Source organism: Helobdella robusta, assembly GCF_000326865.2.
Source record: "Helobdella robusta unplaced genomic scaffold HELROscaffold_4, whole genome shotgun sequence".
NCBI lineage: Eukaryota > Metazoa > Annelida > Clitellata > Rhynchobdellida > Glossiphoniidae > Helobdella > Helobdella robusta.
Genome location: NW_008704902.1, coordinates 5,995,966 through 6,015,219, shown reverse-complemented (window position 1 = coordinate 6,015,219; position 19,254 = coordinate 5,995,966). Strand labels below are relative to the sequence as shown.

At 32.6% G+C, this 19,254-nt stretch overlaps 3 protein-coding genes across 3 annotated transcripts; all 3 read left to right on the top strand.

Moving 5' to 3' along the window:
* Positions 1 to 1,144: 1,144 nt before the first annotated feature.
* Positions 1,145 to 2,622, top strand: HELRODRAFT_162706 (hypothetical protein; the record flags this gene model as incomplete). Its single annotated transcript, XM_009024829.1, has 2 exons — positions 1,145 to 1,888; positions 2,461 to 2,622. The coding sequence occupies 2 exons, from the start codon at positions 1,145 to 1,147 to the stop codon at positions 2,620 to 2,622; spliced, it is 906 nt and encodes a 301-aa protein (XP_009023077.1).
* A 7,187-nt stretch (positions 2,623 to 9,809) lies between these two features.
* On the top strand, positions 9,810 to 14,836 carry HELRODRAFT_162705 (hypothetical protein; the record flags this gene model as incomplete). Its single annotated transcript, XM_009024828.1, has 9 exons — positions 9,810 to 9,882; positions 10,219 to 10,352; positions 10,795 to 10,896; positions 12,040 to 12,141; positions 12,455 to 12,538; positions 12,631 to 12,721; positions 12,834 to 13,207; positions 13,526 to 13,615; positions 14,738 to 14,836. 9 exons carry the CDS (start codon positions 9,810 to 9,812, stop codon positions 14,834 to 14,836), a joined length of 1,149 nt encoding a protein of 382 aa, XP_009023076.1.
* A 1,775-nt stretch (positions 14,837 to 16,611) lies between these two features.
* On the top strand, positions 16,612 to 18,308 carry HELRODRAFT_162704 (hypothetical protein; the record flags this gene model as incomplete). The annotated part of the gene is made up of 3 exons (XM_009024827.1): positions 16,612 to 16,733; positions 17,222 to 17,321; positions 18,174 to 18,308. 3 exons carry the CDS (start codon positions 16,612 to 16,614, stop codon positions 18,306 to 18,308), a joined length of 357 nt encoding a protein of 118 aa, XP_009023075.1.
* Between the last annotated feature and the right edge of the window lie 946 nt (positions 18,309 to 19,254).

Genomic DNA, 19,254 nt, shown 5'->3' with positions numbered 1-19,254 from the left:
TATCTAATGACGAACAATTTAATGCCACTCAACCAATCGGCTTACAGGTGCTACCACTCAACAGAAACTGCATTGCTTCATGTCTTGTCAAACATGTTTGCAGGCATGGATGATCGACATGTCGTCCGCTTTTGACTGTGTTAATCATAACAAGCTTCTGGTAAAATTGCAGATTAATTTTGGTGTTTCAGGAACGGTACTTGCCTGGTTTGAATCATATCTAACGGGTAGAACTCAGCAGGTTTTGTTTAGAAAAGTCTTATCATCTGTCAAGGGGGTAACAACGGGTGTTCCTCAGGGATCAGTGCTAGGACCAGTTTTGTTTCTACTCTTTACATCGGATATAATTAAAATAATAATGTCGCATGGACTTGTTGGTCATGCGTATGCAGATGACATACAGATAGTTGCTAGAGGTCATCCAGAGACATTTCAGCCCGAGATTGATAAACTTGTTGGTTGTTTGATAGAGATTGAACGTTGGATGTTGAGCAATTCCTTGAGGTTGAACCGGGGTAAAACTCAGATGCTTCCTGTCGGTACTTGGCAGCAGTTGTCAAGACTTAATATAAACTCGGTTGAAGTTGGTGACGTTGAAATATCATTTGCTTCTACAGCCTTGAATTTGGGGGTATGGTTGGATAGCAGGCTCTCAATGAAAGATCAAATAAAGTCGCTATCAATTGCAAGTATGATGCCGTAGGGATCAAACATTTATTTATTAACTATCTCATACATTAATTATTATTAAAGATTATTACAATTTTCAATGTTACCTAATCTATGTTAAGTTTTATGTCTTTGCTTCTCTCTCGACTTCTTTCCTTTTTTTTCCTGAGAGCTTGTAAACGAAACGGTTCGAGATTCACGTGGGAATAAAGATAACATTTTATTACGCCTAATTGTGTTTGTTTTATTTATTTTAACTCACAACAAGGTATCTTGTTAGTAGCATAAGTTCGTACTGACAAATTGGTGACCTCCGACGTGATCTGAATGAAAACCCGACGTGATCTGAACCAAAATCCGACGTGATTTGAACGAAAATTCCACGTGATTTGAACGAAAATCTCACGTGATTTTGAACGAAAATCCGACGTAAAAAGAAATACGAAGATCCACGGGGTAAGATCAAAACGAAAAAATGTTCCAACCAAATGATGACCCTATCGCCATATTACCTCTTTTCAAGAAAACAGCGTCAACAGATTGGTTCGAGAATTCCGAAATGCAATTTCAATTGCGAAACGTGGTGTGTAAAACAATAAGATTCTATCACGTAATAATTTTCCTGCCGTTGGATATAGTCTCCAATTTGTCATTAAAAGTGCAAAGAGGAACAGATTACGACGCTCTAAAAGCAGAGTTATTATCAACGTTCAAACAAACCAAACCAGAGAAATTCCAAGAAAAAGAATCTTTTAAAATAAACTTGAATCTGATGAATGTAAACAAAATTGAAGAGAGGCAGCCACCAAAAGAGTCCAATAAAATAAAAGTTGTCCTGAGCAAGAACAAAGATGAAAATGACATCCAACAATCACAACAGCAAAATGCTGAGCAGAATGTTACCATCCCATCAGCAAATTCACACATGAACGATTCTCTCCTTCTAGTTCTTTCTCTTCCTTCTCCTGTTCAACAGCAGCAGCAACAAGATCATCACAGAAAGAGAAAAGCAGAGCATAGTTCATCGTCCTCACATACATCTCATTCTAGAAATCGTTTGCAGCTGGACAGAAGGTTGCATGAGAGGCCAGAACAAAATTTGAACCAGCAACCAAAACGGCAACCGCGTTTTCAGCAACAACGCCATCATCAACATCTCATGAAACAAGATAAATGTCAACCAAATTATCAGCGACAAAAACATCATTACGAGAAACAAGTTAAACGCCAGCGATATCAATACCAACAACCACATCTTCAAAGAAGAGTGGAAAAATCAAATTCAACTCAAAAAACAAACATTTTTCCATTTGAATGGCTCCGCCTCTTGCGAGGGAATATTGTGAAAATGAAATATCTCCAGCAATAGCAGTAACAGGAACCAACTTATTATTACCTAGTCGATTTTTATTCCCAGATTCAAATGAAGAGATAACATCTAGTCAAATCAAACAACTAGCGAAAGAAATGTTTAAACTTAATGACTACCTAACAACTAACAATCAACATCACTCTACCCCAAAAGCTTACGTACCAAACGACCTTTCAAACAGTAGTCACGTATGGTTAAGAGTAGATCGAGTACGCGTCCACTGGAAGCACCATATACTGGCCTTTTCAAAGTGATTGAACGTAACGATAAATACTTTAAAATTGAACTGTTACCAGGAAATTTTCAAAATGTGTCAATTGATCGATTAAAGCCAGCTTGTTTATCATTACCTCTAACAGACAAAACCAGAATAAACAACAAGAATAGTTCGACAACGAACAACAAACTTTCTACAACAGATTCAACAAAACCAGCAACATCAGACACAAAATCTACTGAAGCACCAGAAACAGCAACAACAACATCAGGCGCAACAACAACACAAGAAACAAGACCGAATCCGAACCAACGACCCAACACTCCAGAAAAGGGAGGCGAATAACATTCAACAAACGAAATGAATATTTTTATTTTTAAAACGGCTCCGCCTTTTGTGGGGGAGTATTGTAGGGATCGAACATTTATTTATTAACTATCTCATATATTAATTATTATTAAAGATTATTACAATTTTCAATGTTTCCTAATCTATGTTAATTTTTATGTCTTTGCTTCTCTCTCGACTTCTTCCCTTTTTTTTCCTGAGAGCTTGTAAACGAAACGGTTCGAGATTCACGTGGGAATAAAGATAACATTTTATTACGCCTAATTGTGTTTGTTAGTTGCATAAGTTCGTACTAGCAATGCATTTCAGAAAATTGTACAAGATTCGACACTATTTGAAAAGATCTAGCATGGAAACACTGGTACATTGCTTTTATTACATCCAGATTAGATTATTGTAACAGCTTATACTTTAAAATACCTGACAAGTCCATAGCTGTACTTCAGTCTATTCAAAATCGAGCTGCAAAACTTGTCACAAAAAATCTGAAGTTCGATCACGCGACTCCAATCTTGAATGACCTACACTGGCTAAAAATTGAAAAAAGAATAATTTTCAAAACTGCTGTCTTAACGTTTCGGTCATTACATGGTTTAGCACCACAGTATTTGGCAGACATGTTCATCAGAAAAACATCTGTGTTGGGTTCGCAGTTGAGATCAAATGACATGAACCTCCTGGTTGTGCCGACAACGAATTTACAGACCGGATCATGCAATATTGCTGTTGCTGGACCGGTGGTTTGGAACAGTCTACCGCGTTTCTAAGAAGACCAGATATATCATCGTTTTTATTTAAAAAGGAACTGAAGACTCATTTATTTTCGCAGATTTAACAATGTCTTTGTCTTCGTTTGATTAATATTTGGTTTGTTCATTTATTTTAGGGAGCGCTTTTGAGATCTTTTTTTTGTAATTAGCGCTGTACAAATTGACTTGTAATATATATAGATATTTATGTTTATATATCCATCGCTGGTATATTTCAATTCAGTTCAATGAGTACAACAATGAAAATAGAATTTAATTTATTTCCATACATATGAAATAAAGTATTTTATTATAGAATTATATAAAGTATAATTCCAAGTACGTTTATTTTAAATAAAACTGCCTGGGGATGATCAGTCACTGATTTCTGAGACACTTTTAAATTTTAATCTATTTTACACTTAAACGTTCTGTCGCGCGTAATTCAAATTTTTAACGGTTTTTAAATATTTTAATTTTATGCGAACTGCTAATTTTCGTTCGTGAATATTTTGAAGTTTTGCCTATATGAAGGACCAGATTAAAGAGCCGCCGAAATTCCCAGTTACTTATTTTAGTTTATTTTATTTTCTCTACGTAGCACATCAATTTGTTAACTATTTTATTTTTTTTTATGTTTATCATCCATATTCAGTTTTTACTTTCTAATTCATTATTATATTATTATATTTTTTATTTAAACTTTTTTTTCAATTAATTAATAAAAATTAATTGAATTATTTAATTATTAGCAGAAATATTAAAACCATTTTTGTTTGTTGAAACTCTTATTTAATTTAATTTAATCTTAATGTTTATCAAATGCAATAATTAATCTAAAAAAAAGTAAAAGAGAGCATTATGAATTGAATTGAATTTAATTTAAAATTGAAGGAACACGAAGAAGTGGATGGAGTTGAAGGCCTTGAAATTCTTCTACCCGATGTATTTTACCAAATTTTTTTTCATTAAATTTTTCTTTGGTTATTTTTATTTATTTCATTTTATTTACAATAGAATAGTCAAATACTTGTTATGTTCTCATTTGTTTTTATGCAATAAAATCAATTTTAGTACTAATTTTTAAAATGTACACTGGCTTAATTTAGATTTTTAACAGTCTGTCACAAAAATTTTTTTTTGCCTATGAAGCAAATTGTTTTTATTACTTGCCTTGTTCTACTTTTGAACCTTATTAATGAAGATATTATTTTTTGTATCTTCTTCATAACTGCCAATTATTTTTAGTTTTGTCAGTTTCACACTGTGAACTGAACAAACCTATATGAAAAATATAGAATAGAATAGAATAAATTTCCAGTGCAGGCAAAGCCTCTTGTCACCATAATGTAAACTGATTTTTAGGAATAAATAATTTAAATAATTAAAATGCTTGGTTGAAAATGTTCAGTTTAACTTTACATCTTTTGGTTTGATATCTTTACTTCCATATTTAGAATTTACTCTGCAAAATTTATCTAAGGCTTTCTTGAAGCTAGTAATGTTGTCTGATTTGACCACATTTTCAGGTAGGCCATTCCAGTCATTTACTATTTTATCGGTGAAGTAATATTTTCTTAAATCTTTTCTGCAAATCCACTTTATCAACTTCATATCATTTCCTCTTGTCCCCACAGTAGGTGCGTAGTCTGGTTTTATATCGACATCCAACAGTCTATTAAGCAATTGATAAGTTGATATGTCTCCTCTTTTGCGTCTGTAAACAAGTGAAGACCACCCTAGAAGCTTTAACTCGTCCTCGTATTTTGATCCTCTGCACTGAAGTGGTTTATGGATGCTCGTTTCTGATCCGTTTCTAAGTGTTGAATTTGGTATTTTCTAAAGGGGTACCACAAAATTACACCATACTCCAGAATTGACTTAACCATAGATTACTAAAGAAGCGAAAAAGCTGCTATAGATGCATTTTTTAAATTACGTTTAAGCAAAACAGCCATTCTGTTTGTTTTTCTAGCAGTCTGAAAAACATGATTGTTAAAAATCAGTTTGGAGTCTATAAGTATACCAAGATCCATAGTTTTTTTTGCCTCAGTTAGAGGCATCTCTACTCCACTTTTCTTATTAAAGTATATGTTGAGAACTACTTTTGACCTTCAATTTTTAATACAGAACACTTCGAAGCATTTCCTTTAAACCCACATCTCAAGAACCAATGACTTACTAAAGTTCTCAGAAACGATCGACAGTCTTCTTCAGTCTGAATCTGCAACATCATTCATGTAGATGATAAATAGGAGTGAACCGAGCACGCTGCTTTGAGGCACTCCGCTTGTGATCTTATTTGGCTATGATAATGCATCTCCACTTTTTACCCGAAATGTTCGATTAGTCAAGAAACTTCTGATCCACCCAATATAGAAATATAGAAGTTGTGTAACAGTAGTTCTGCCTGGGAGGAATCCAAACTGCTTTTTAGAGAAAAGATTGTTACTTTGAAAGTGATCCAGTAAGTCTTTGACAATTGCTTTCATTAACTTGCAAGGTATCGATGTTAAAGAGAGATTGGTCTGTAGTTTCTTACATCTGATTTTGTGCCTTTTTTATAGATTGAGATGACTGTGCTTAATTTCCAGTCTGCTGGTACCTGTTAAGATTTCAATGACAGATTGAACATGCTGCACATGTATATCGACAAAGATGTTTTACATTCTTTGAGGATACGAGGGTGTGTTTCATCTGGTCCTGACGTTTTAAAAATGATAAAATGATCACGTTTAATTATAGTGAGCCAGGAAATATTTCAATAGTTGTGATGTTATTTTAAATTTATTATCTCAGGGGCAGATCTACATCAAGCCACATGACCAGCTTGAATTAACTGCAGAGGTTAACGTTTGCCATTCAACTTTCAATTTATCAATATTTTAAAATTTTAGTTATAAATTATAAGAATTTTAAAATGATGATTTATGAGAATAGTATCCTATGTTTAATTAAGAGACCTGAGCGATTAAAATTTTTGAAACCACTACAAAAATATTTGCAACAAAAAAACTGCAACTGCTCGCGGTTTAACCACATATCCGCGGTTACTATCACCAACCTATACTAAATCATTTAAATTTTTAAATATTTATGTTCGTGTAAATTATAAATTTAATCACAAATGAAAAATAAACTGTTTAAAAAAAGTTCAGTAATTTGAGCTTCAGGTCTTTATCTCTTCATTTGTTGTACTCCATCTGGGTCTAAACTTGATCTTCAACTAAAATCTAAATCGCCAAACAGCCGCGGTTTTAAATTATGCGGGTTAAAATTTTAAAACTGCAACTGCCAGAATTAAAACTGCAACCACCCAAAACCATGCTTGCGGTGTGGTTTTTCGGTTAAAAACGCGGTTGCGGTTAACATCACAGTGCTTTATTTTATAATTAACATGTGATTATTTTTGATGTTATTTAATGCTTCATTATCATATTTGGCGTTTCGATAATTTGTTTTAAGCATTTTTTCATCGCTCATAATGTGAAACCAATCAACCAATCACTTTGAATCTTGCCGTCTGATGTTTCTTTTCCACAAATTTTTACTGCAGTAATTTATTTAATCATCATCGCTCTGTTTGATTCAACATGAAAGGACCCTGTGGAGTTATCTAAAAAATTAAATTTAATAAAATTAATTTAGCTGCAAAAATATAAAATATGGTTCAGCTATTTTATCAAGTGCCCGTTGTCCGTGAAGAGATGCATTAAACCTTGGAAACATTTTCACAATTAACCGGGACAAGAAGAACAAAAAAACAATTTGAATGATTAAATAAATTTTAATATGGGCTGGATGAACAGCTTTTTTGTTTAGTAAGACAGTATTTGTAATAATTTAAAAGAATAATTAAAAAATAAAAAATTTGTAAATTTGTAATAATCAAACAAAATTTATTAAAAAAATGTAGTTTAAATTAAGCTAATAAAGGTCAATTTTTCCATACATTTTTAGTGTCTCCAAAGTTTGAAAATGTCATAACATAGCGCGGTAAGTGTATTAAATATTGGAAAGTTAAATATAGATTTATGTTCATATCGGGATATACGTCTGTTAGAACACTCCCTGAAAATTGTCGAGAAAATCATTGAGAGAAGGTTAACGTCGTGCATCACAATCGGAAATTATCAATTTGGTTTCCTAGCGGGTAAATCAACAATTGATGCAATTCATATCTTTCGGCAACTGCAAGAGAAATACCTCGCAAAGCATCAACAACTATCACACATTTTTGTAGACCTTGAAAAAGTATTAGATCGAGTTCCCCGTGAAGCAATCAAGTGGAGTCTACGTCGACAACTCATTCCAGAATATCTTGTTCGACTTGTGATGGAAATGTATACAAATACTAAGACTCTCGTCAGCACAACGGTTGGAAACACAGATGCATTTGACATCGGCGTTGGAGTTCACCAAGGCTCGATTCTCAGTTCACTGTTATTTATAACTGTAATGGAAGAAATCACAAAACCGATACGCACTGGTGACATTTGTAATCTAATAAATGCTGATGATATCGTTATAACAGCCACGTCTGAGCAGAATGCAGCACAGATATTTGAAGATTGGAACACCAGACTCTCCAATCATGGATTCAGTCAACATCAGCAAAACCAAAGCAATGAACACTGGTGAACCCAAGTAATCTACAGCTACTGGAAGATAGCCCTATTCAGTTTGTAAAGCTGGTGTAGGTAACAATTCAATCAAGTGTCAGCAGTGTAACCAGTGGTGTCACAAACGTTGTTCAAAAATAATTGGTACTTTATCTAAAGTGTCCAATTTTGTTTGTCCTGCTTGCATCAATCCACAACAACAAATTCGAAATAGCAATGTTTTTGAAGCCATTAAGGTAGAAAAAGTCACATCGTTTCAATATCTAGGAGATGTTCTGGATTGTACTGGAACAGCTGAAGCTGCCGTCCGAGCACGCATAAGTGCAGCCTAGAATAAATGGCATCTCCTTGCCTCTATATTGATGCGGCCCACTACCACTCCGATCAGGACTTTATATATCTGTGATACGTCCGGTGTTGTTATGTGGTGCAGAAACATGGCCAATGACAACCAAACTGGAACAACAACTTCAACGAACCGACATGATAATGCTCCGATGGATGCAACGAATTAGTCTGAAGGACCACATCAAATCAACCGAAATCCTGCGTCGTGTAGGTTTAGATGATATAAAGGACGAATGCCGGCAACAACGTCTGCGGTGGTTTGGTCATGTCAAACGAAGTGGAAACAGTGCCATAACTTTTCTTGCAAGTGTTGAAGTACCTGGCACACGTCCCAAAGGCCGTCCAAAGAAATCCTGGTCGCAAACAATCAAGCAAGACATGAAAGCTCTAAATTTAAATGAAATGGATACAACTGATCGTCTAATTTGGCGCAAAAAATTGATGGCAAAGAAAACAACGTCCTACCTCGGGGAACTGGGTCTCTGGACGCTAAACGAAGATTGATATTGATTATGTTCCTTTTTCATGTCTTATGCAGGAGTTGAAAAAGGAGATTTCAAATACACTCTACACATTCGACCCCAATGCTATTGTTGACAGTGTCCATTACAACTATCTGGTAGATATTTTAATTAAATGATTTAATTTAATGTTGATCAAAATATCTTTAACGATGAACTTTGTTTTGTTGTTTTTCTTTGCTATTGCATATTATATATTTTTCATATTCAAATTTAGATTTTATTTAGTCTCTTCAAATGCGTGTTTGTTCTTTATCTTATTATGGTAATGATATGTCAAAATATTTTAAGGTATAAACTTGAAAAAAATTATTAAATATAATTTCGTTTAAAATGATAAATTAATTTTTTGAAGGCAGTTTTGATGAAACTACAAAATTTGTTTCACTTGTTATAGGAGCAAGCTTACCAGAAGATAGAATCAATCAACCACTTGGCAGTGTTTATATCAAACGAGGCTCATCTCATTCCATTAGTTCCTACTGACACCCAATCAAACCAAATTGAATGCTAGCCTTTCTGTCTTTAATAACTTGACACATTTTTCTTTTGAGATTTTATAATCAATGAAAGCATTTTAGTAGTGAATATTGCGCCAGTTAGAAAGTTTAATTATTCAAAATTTGTTGCCTAAGGAATTTTAAATCAGTGGTGGATTTAGAGTTTTTCGGCGGAGAATGATTTCAAAATATCAGCTGATGACCTTTTTTTGCAGATTTGCATTTATTTTATTAATACAATGTCATGCACAAAATCTTCAAATCTTCAATTTTTTCCATGGATCCCACATTGCCCCCTAAACTCACCACTGCTTAACTTCATTAAATATGCAATTAAATACTGACAGGCAGTACATTTATTCAGTTTTATGTCCTCACATAGAAGGCGTGTTTGTTTTAATTTCAAGTATTACATTATATGAGATTTTTTTTTTGTTTTTACAACGCTTATTGTTTTTACTTGATGATTTTTGATGGAATTGAACACGTAACAGATGAAAAAATAGAGGGTGAAGCGGAGGATCAGTCGGCAACTTGTAAGCAGCCAAGCGATACGATCTTGTATTTTCATTTTCTAAATGTTGTCTTCTATTACCTTTAAAACGATTAGTTGAATCAATCAAGTCGGAACTAGGGGTGGGGGTGGAAGCAAACAGGGTAAGTTCTCTGGGCCACAAATTTTATGGGGGCGCAAAATTTGAAAAGTTTTAAAAATTGAAAAAGTTATTTACAAAGTAGCACAATGACAATTGCTTGGTGAGGGTGAGGTCAAACTAATCTCTGACACCCCCTCCCATGACAAATCTTTTAGTAAGTTCCGACCCTGTGATACATTAACAATTAGTAATGCCATAATCATTGATCCTTGAAAGTGATTTTGAGAAGTCCTGAAGGAGAGGAGGAGGAGGAAGAAGAAGAGGAGGAAGAGGAGGAAGTCGAAGATGCTAAGATGGCCAAAAAATCAATCTTGAAAAATGAAACGAAAAAGAAATCTTTCTTCGAGGAGGTCATTCTTTTATTATTTTTCATTTCAGTTAACCAAAGTTAATTAAAATTAGTTATTTATTTTTTTACAATCACCATTTGATCAGTCCTGGCGATGATTTGTTGTCGATACCTCCAAACACAAGATTCCATAACATTTATTTCCATTGTTTTTATTATCATTGAATTTAAAGTTTTGTTTTGAAATTATGTACACAGCGTAATAAGAGAAAAGCAGAAATGCCAAAAAATTCTTTTTTTTATATATTATAATTTGTAACCATCAATTCGAGATTGAAATATGCACGGCAAAGTAATGAATTTGAGAGGCAAGCAGTCAAATGTTTTTGGCTGATGAGGAGTTCTTGAGGCAAGCGGTTGAAATCATTCTCGACAATATTTATCGACGCATCAGCGTTTGCACTCATTTTGTTCATAAGTTTCATGATGTCGCACTTATTCAGGATGATGGTTTGGAAAAGGTTGCAATGCTGAGGAGCAGAAAAATGAAGAATCAATTCGATTTCAGGGACAGAGCCACACAGACTTTCTACATGAGGCCCAAGGTGAAACACACGCCGTCCTTATAATCATTGTACTAACTTTTATTTTTATTTTATCGGCAACAAGATGACAGTAAGGTTATCAGTTGTCATCACTATGTATATTCAAAGAATCATAGTGAGGAAACACTATGTGAGCAATGATGAAAAAAAATAATAATAACTGTCTTTTTCATATAAAATCTTTATGTGAATCATAAAGAATTTTATTATTGACTTGTTCCTTTTCTAGCAGTTGTCCGTTCATGAGGCCTGTCATGCTTCAAAGGCGGTTGATAAAACTACAAAAATTGATAACATGAGAAAACGTAAAAGTTTTTGTGATGTCTGTTTTTGCTTTTAAAATTGGTCTTCTATAGAAAACTGAAAAAGGTTATAAAAAGTGAGTTTAAAAGAAACTTTTTAATGACAAAAGTGCCTGTCAAAAGTTTTAATTTTTTCGCAAAATATTTTTTTGAAGTAAAGATTAAAGTTCGTTTTATATTTTAGCAAAACTAAAAGTTTTGAAAGTTTCTGAAATATTGTGGTCAGCATTTTATGTAAATTTGGTGTGTGCATGAAATTACAAAAGATAATGGTTACAGCAGGATATCATATGGAATTGAATAACGTAATAATATCAATTTAGCGATTTCAAATTAAAATAAGGGCGCATTAATTATCAATGCATATTACACGTCACCAGACTATAGATATTAAAGAGTTGAAAATCAACTGACGTATCGATGAAAATTAAACGATACACGAATTATAATAATGACTCATAGATTAACAATACATATTAAATGCCATTACAAATAGAAGGTACGTTGTGCGTTTCACCTCTTATAATCTATCAAACTTTGAACCCTGAATAAGGACATGGTGATCATCAAACCTTTTTTGTTGACTGTAAAGCCAGCAATACCATTCTCGCTTTAAGAAATCGACAGCTAACAGTTCCTGCTTTTTAAACATTGGGTTAAATTTATCGGGAATGATCCTTAATCCTTTCATTCCAACCATCAATCTTTGCCTGCATGATAGTAAATACTAAAACAATTATTATTTAACGTTGTTAGGTTTTACTTATATTCAATCAATTTCAAAGAATTTTTCGACATTTGAAATTTTACTTTTTCACTGACACGTGTTATTTCCAAATAGGACAAAGAATGCATAACAGAGGAGACTCCAACTGAGACGTATGGAGGAACCGTCACGCAGTGGAACATTTATGACGCCTACATCAAGAACTGGGAGGAGATGGTCTCTGCAACTTATTATTATCTCGTTTAAATAAACGTTCATATAGTCTAACTGTGTAATATTAAAGTTTCTGCTTTTTAATAGCAGCATTGTCTTATAAGTTTAATTCTGGGTAGAAAAAATTTTCAAATTTTAACATTAACTCTCGTTAATTAAATTTTATCTGTCGAGAATCAATATTCAATGGCAATATTCTGAATGATTGAAAACAATGTAGGTTAACCGATTATTGTTTTTTCAAAAACAACGTCTTCATCTACCTGCATGTTCAATTATATATTAACACTCAATTTTTGGTAAATATGCAATAAAGGAAAAAGACAAAGAAAAGCTTAGAGATAGATCAAAATTGGTTCACAGGAGAGACAAGAAAGCTGATGCTTCTGGACATTTTGAGGTCAGCTGTTTCATTTAAGTTATTGGATATAATCTACAAATACCAAATTATTTTTTATGTTGATTAATGTGTTTTCTGCTACATCATTACAGCAGTCTTCAAACTTCGTGGATCACATCATTCCTAATTTGAAAATCATTGAAAGAATGATCCAATTGAACATTTATAATGACATTGCCTATGGTTCGTTAAATTATATCAATATATTCATTATTATTTTACATTTTATTGCATTTGTTCATCTGTGTACGTTTTTTAATTTTAATTTAGTCTTTCATATTTCTACAGATTTTAGGTATTTTGAAGATGCAGCAGACGAGTACAGAATTCCATACGGAACATTGCTACCTCTCTGGCGGTTTCATTACAAAACTTCTAAAAAACTTGTGGTTACGTCACTTTGTTGGAACTCTAGATATCCCGACATGTTCGGTGTGGGACTTGGATCATGTGAGGCAACCGTTTTTCTCAAATCGTTCCGATAATAAAAGATTTTCACCAGCTAGATTGTATCATTTTCAATTTCCGGCAGATAACTTTTTGGCTCAGTCAACTGGTCTCATTGTTTTTTATAGCCTGATCAATCCTTCTTATCCTGAATTTTCATACCATTTGGAGTCAGGAGTCATGAGTCTTGATATTAGCAGCAGCAACACCTACCTCGTTGTCGTCGGCCTTTACGATGGCTTGTTGCTTTTCCTTCGAAATATAACGCTTTTTTATATTTTTAGACAATATTTTATATGAAGGCAAATATATTTTATCATTTGTTCATATTAATATTAATAATTTATTTGAAAATATGTTTGATAATCTAAATATTTTTCGGAATGTAGGAAATGTTGCAGTATACAACTTATTGAGCAGGTCAGAGAAGCCTTGGATCACTTCAACGTGCCACGATAAACACACAGATCCAGTGTGGCAGGTATTCCTACTTCTTCATTGGTCAATTTTCTAGTTTTCAACTCATTTTCATTTGAACAGGTCAGATGGTTGGGACTGAATCTGTACGACAATTTGACGTTTGCATCCATATCATCTGATGGTCAGGTGCTTCTTTGGGCTGTTTCCAAGGTTACCAAAATTTATTTTTCATCCAACATTGTTTTGTTTTCATTGAAAGATTGAAAACAAACTGCATTCAAACGTAATTTTTGCAACTTCCATATTTACAATCAGTGTTGCCATCGAACGATTGTTATAAGTGTCATAAAAAATTTATACTTTGTTTCATGAATGATGATCAAATAAAAATTATGGATTTGCATTGATTCGAAATGAGTTTTTCAAATTCCCTTCATGATCAAAAGCCTGTTAACAATTTCATAAAATATTCTTGCGTAAAGTAACGAACCAACTTAATGATGAAAATTGTTGATATTCTAACTTTATTCATGCCTGAGACATATTTTTGTCGGTTATAAAAAATTACAAATGCTATTTAAAGTATAGCTATGGATTAAAAAGCATCTCGTGCCGTTAATCTTGTCATCTATCTAGATTTTGTCAACGATATTGCGTTAGTGTTCTTGTTTTGTTACGGAGGCGTAGATGTGACTTCCGTAAAGCAGTTTATTTTGATGATTTATCAAGTTAATTTTTGTTGTTAAAGCTGTAATCTCTCCAACTAAAACCAAAAAACGAATTTTGTTACTCATATTATGTTTGGTTTATATCAGGTAATTTGAAATTTAAGGTTGCACGCTAATTTTTAGTTTGTAAAGACCCACATTGAATATTATTGGCAACATTAGTTATCGACAAAAGTTAATCGCTAAAACTAAAAGTGCCACATTTCGCGCTGCTATTACACGATGGCAGTCTACAGTTGCAGTCTGGGTTTAGTTGGTACTTGAAGAGTCATGTTACAAATAATATACACAAAAATAATAAAGAGTACTTGTTCAGTTTTGTCACGTTAGTCTGGCGTCAAATATGAAAGATGCCCAGGACATTTGCTTAACGATGTGTCAACATGAAATATTGTTAAAAAAGAAGTTAGCTGCCTAACTCACAAACCATGTATTGTTTGCCTTCGGTATAATGTTAGAAAAAACAATTATTGCTGTAATATTAAACACAATTATTTTGACTTGAAGTAACAAACAATACGATAATTTTTCGTATCGTTATTATGAAGTCTCGATTAAAATGAATCTAACTAAAAATATGAACACTCCATTTTTAAATTGACAGAACCAGTTGCAGCCTCAAAAGTTGATGACGATAGACTTCGTTGATTATCCTGTACCGGAGGTGGAAGGCACTCACATCGAAATATGCAGTAAATCTTAAGCTGTTAATTTTTTCAAATTAACTTCCTGTTTAACTTTTCGATTTTTCTAACGGTTAATCGTAAATCATTCTCAAGTTTCTTGAGTTCAAAACCAAAATTTGTGTTTATTTTATGCATGATAGAACAAAAAGCTTTTTTCGGTATTCCTATACCATCTTCGGTGTTCGAAGTGATGCGTTGTATATGTAGCCAAATGCTCAAATATATATACTGCTTCTCCACTCTACTTTGTTGATTCCTTGTTTGAACTCAAGAAACTTGAAAATGATTTACGATCGACCGTTAGAAAAATCGAAAAGTTAAACAGGATGTTAAATAACGCCGAACATGCCGTGATTATCAACAATAATATATATATCAATCAAATCAATCTTCGTTAAGCGTCCAGAGACCCAGTTTCCGCGAGGTAGGACGTTGTTTTCTATGCCATAAATTTTTTGCGCCAAATTAGACGATCAGTTGTATCTATTTCCTTTAAATTTAGAGCTTTTATGTCTTGCTCGATTGTTTGCGACCAGGACTTCTTTGGACGGCCTTTGGGACGTGTGCCAGGTACTTCAACATCTGCAAGAGAAATTATGGCACTGTTTGCTCTTCGTTTGACATGACCAAACCACCGCAGACGGTGTTGCCGACATTCGTCCTTTATATCATCTAAACCACACGACGCAGGATTTCGGTAGATTTGATGTGGTCCTTCAAACTAATTTGTTGCATCCATCGGAGCATTTTCATATCGGTTCGTTGAAGTTGTTCCAGTTTGGTTGTCATTGGCCATGTTTCTGAACTATATAAAGGACGAATGTCGGCAACACCGTCTGCGATGGTTTGGTCATGTCAAACGGAGAGCAAACAATGCCATAATTTCTTTTGCAGATGTTGAAGTAAACAATGGTCGGATACAACTGATCGTCTAATTTGGCGCTAAAAGTTGATGGCAAAGAAAACAATGTCCTACCTCGGGGAACCGGGTCTCTGGACGCAAAACGAAGATTGATATATATATATATATATATATATATATATATATATATATATATATCAACTATTTAACCATTGGTTTTTATTTAAACATTTTGGGCTTATTCAGTGTAATCTTGAATTGTTTTTATCTTTAATTTACGTGGTTTTTATTCCCTTTGTCTTTATACCATTACATAATATGGGTGGTGTTTAGGGTTAGGGTTTATTTTATGACGAACATTTTCTCCTCGTTAAATTTATGATGATTTTAAAAATTGTAAACAGTCTTACAACGTTTCTCTCATTCTTCTCAAATCTCCTTTTATCCTAATATTATTTTTTTCTGAAATGCATCGTATGCATATGTATCGGAAGGGAATTCAACTAAGCAATAATATATTGTATTTGAATCGCCTGTTACCTTAATCGTGGTGTTCATAAACTGTTACAGCAATTATGTTAGTTTTTGCACATCAATGAGTTTTAAAGTATATTTATTTGACATATAATGCAACCAAAATTTAATTATCAAAAATTTATTTATGTAAATTTGTTGAATTTTAATAAATGTTTTTTGGATCCTTCATAATATAAATGAATTGACGTCTGATTAAATGAACTCTATGGTTTACAACAAATGGAACTGTTAATATGTTTGTAATTAATATGATGAAAAAACTCTACTTCAAAAACTTTAGATGGAGGCACAACGTTTGATTTTCATCGATCACGCGCTGATTTCTATGTTTTGGGAACCAAGGAAGGAGACATTCGAGTTTGCAACCAATCGCACACAAATCATCACTCCATCATGTACAAGGCGCACTATCTGAGTGTTTATAAGGTTCAATGGAATGACTACCATCCAGATATTTTTATATCTTGTAGTGCTGATTGGACTATCAAAATTTGGGACGTCTCCGTCAAAACTCTGTGCGTCCTATAATTTTTGTGTGTGTTAAAACTATTAGCAAACTACAAAATAAAATAAGCTCATACAAGTGTGTTTATGATTTAACCTCAATGCAAGTGTTTTCATGTTTACATACAACTAACTATTGATTATTTATGTGATTAGTGTGATTTAATGTGCCTTTGTGATTTAAATGATAACGTTTTATGACCGTTTTAACTCAACGTGGAGACCGGATTTTTTCCAAATTGACTCATTGTGTGCAGCATCTGAGGTTTATATGACTTTGTGCAAAAGACAGAAAATGTGTTCTGTTTGGCATTCGTTTAGGAAATGTTTTGAAAAAAGTTGAAAGTAACTTCGGAATGGAGAGAGCACAGATTTTTCAAGCTAAGATAGAGTTAATAACAGACCGAGAAGTTATAAGTTTGATGAACTATTTGATTGAGATTTTTGTTTATTAATTTAATGTGTTAAACTATTTATGTAATTTACTTCTTTAAAATAGTGAACCGATGTTTTTGTTCGACCTTGGCTGTTCCGTGGAAGATGTAGCTTGGGCTCCATATTCGTCTACCATATTTGCCGCTGTCACATCATCTGGACACGTTAGAAGATACAAATTTTTTATATTTTTCTTGCTTCTCTTTTCAAGGAGAACTGCTTAAAATATAGCGACTGATTAATATTTATCAAGGCTTATGTGTTTGACATGAAGTTCGATAAAACCGAACCTTTGTGTAATCAGTATTTGGTAGCCAGAAAGAAAACGAAGTTAACGAAAGTAGCATTTAACGCCAAATATCATATTCTTATAATAGGGGATGACAAGTATTTTGACGTTTTTATATACCTTAATTTTAATAATAAATTTATTATATATATTTATATTTGTTCATCATGTTTGTTCTGGCAAACCGTAAAAATAGTACAAAGTCATATCGATAACCAGCTTAGTTTCGCTAACCGAATGACTTTTTAAGATAAAAAGTGATGCTTCAAATTTGGTAAAGATTGGTTTGTTGGTTTATTACCAATTGTGTTTTTTATTATATAATTTTGAGCGTTTAGTTTTAATAAATTAAGTGGTAGCTTGAAAGTTATTGAAAAACTTTTGCAAACGATTAGAATATAATTCTGTTCTCGTATTTCCAGCCATACATTTTGAAACATCAACAAAAACTATTGAAAATAAAATGTTTTTTCAAAAGTTATTATATACTATCTATTATTTTCCCATATCCTATATCCTACTTTTGAGAAGAAATGAAAAATTAAATTTTATAGCGTCATTTAACCTTTTACAAAAATTGCATAGAATATAACAAAAAAAAAATTCAATTTTTAGAGGGGCGATTACTACTTACAAATTGTCACCTAATCTTAGAAGGATTCCAAAAAAAGTAAATGTTGACATTTAGTCTTTCCTAGGCATATTTTACGATGAAAATTTTTTCAAGGATAAAAAGGCGTTTGAAGCTGAAACGCAAATGATGTCTCCAGAAGAGAAAGAAAAGGTCAGAAGAGAGACTGAGTACAAATATCTTGAAAATATTATTTCAATGGCCAGACTTGGAGCCAAAGTTACTGATTGAAACATATTTTTAGTATGATTATGTTTTTGAAGTGAAAGTTTTAAAATAAATTTGTTCGTTCGTTTGCTTGTTTGTTTTTTCTCAAGTTACAGATTCACGCGTTAACATTATGTATAATATTTATACTGAGTTTTAGACTCGTATGTATACAGTATTTCTTTGATGTTTTATGGAAAACGTCAAAAAAACCATCAAAAAAATCACTGGAAAAAGGGCTTGTATCGTTTTTGGATGCATAAAAGCTTAATCAGGTGAAGTAATCTTAGAGAAAGAAAAAGTATACTTGAAAGATGGACTGAATACATTAACGATCTTTTTAGAATGAATACATTATCTTTGTCTTTTATTCAGGCTATTTGCGAAATTGTTGATTGCTTCAGATTGTATTTTTTTTCTATTTACATTTTACATGAACAATTTCGTTTCGGTATCATTTAGTTGCCGTCGTTTGAGCAGTATTTAACAAAGGGATGAAAAGTGTTGAACCCATGGATATATATATATATATATATATATATATATATATATATATATATATATATATATATATATATTGGTAGCAGACTGTTGTTAACGCAACATTTCAAAAATTCAACACTACTTTCAACATTGTTCAACTGTATTATATTTCTTTTTATTTTATTAATTTTAGAGAAATTAGACATTTTATTGTTTTTTTTTTAAATTTTTATTAAATAAATTTGCAAATAGCTATTTCGAGTTATAGATAACTCATCTTCAGTGCATTATATATAAGATATGTAAGATATTTGATAAGAAGGAACAAGTAATTATTAATTTATAAAAATTATTCAATTAAAACAGAAAACCAATAAAATAAATTTAATAACTATAAACAATATAAAACGCGATCTTTAAAAATTTTAACGGCAAGATTGTTTATATTATGGTTGTTAAGGTAAATATCAACGTTCAGCCGAGAAGC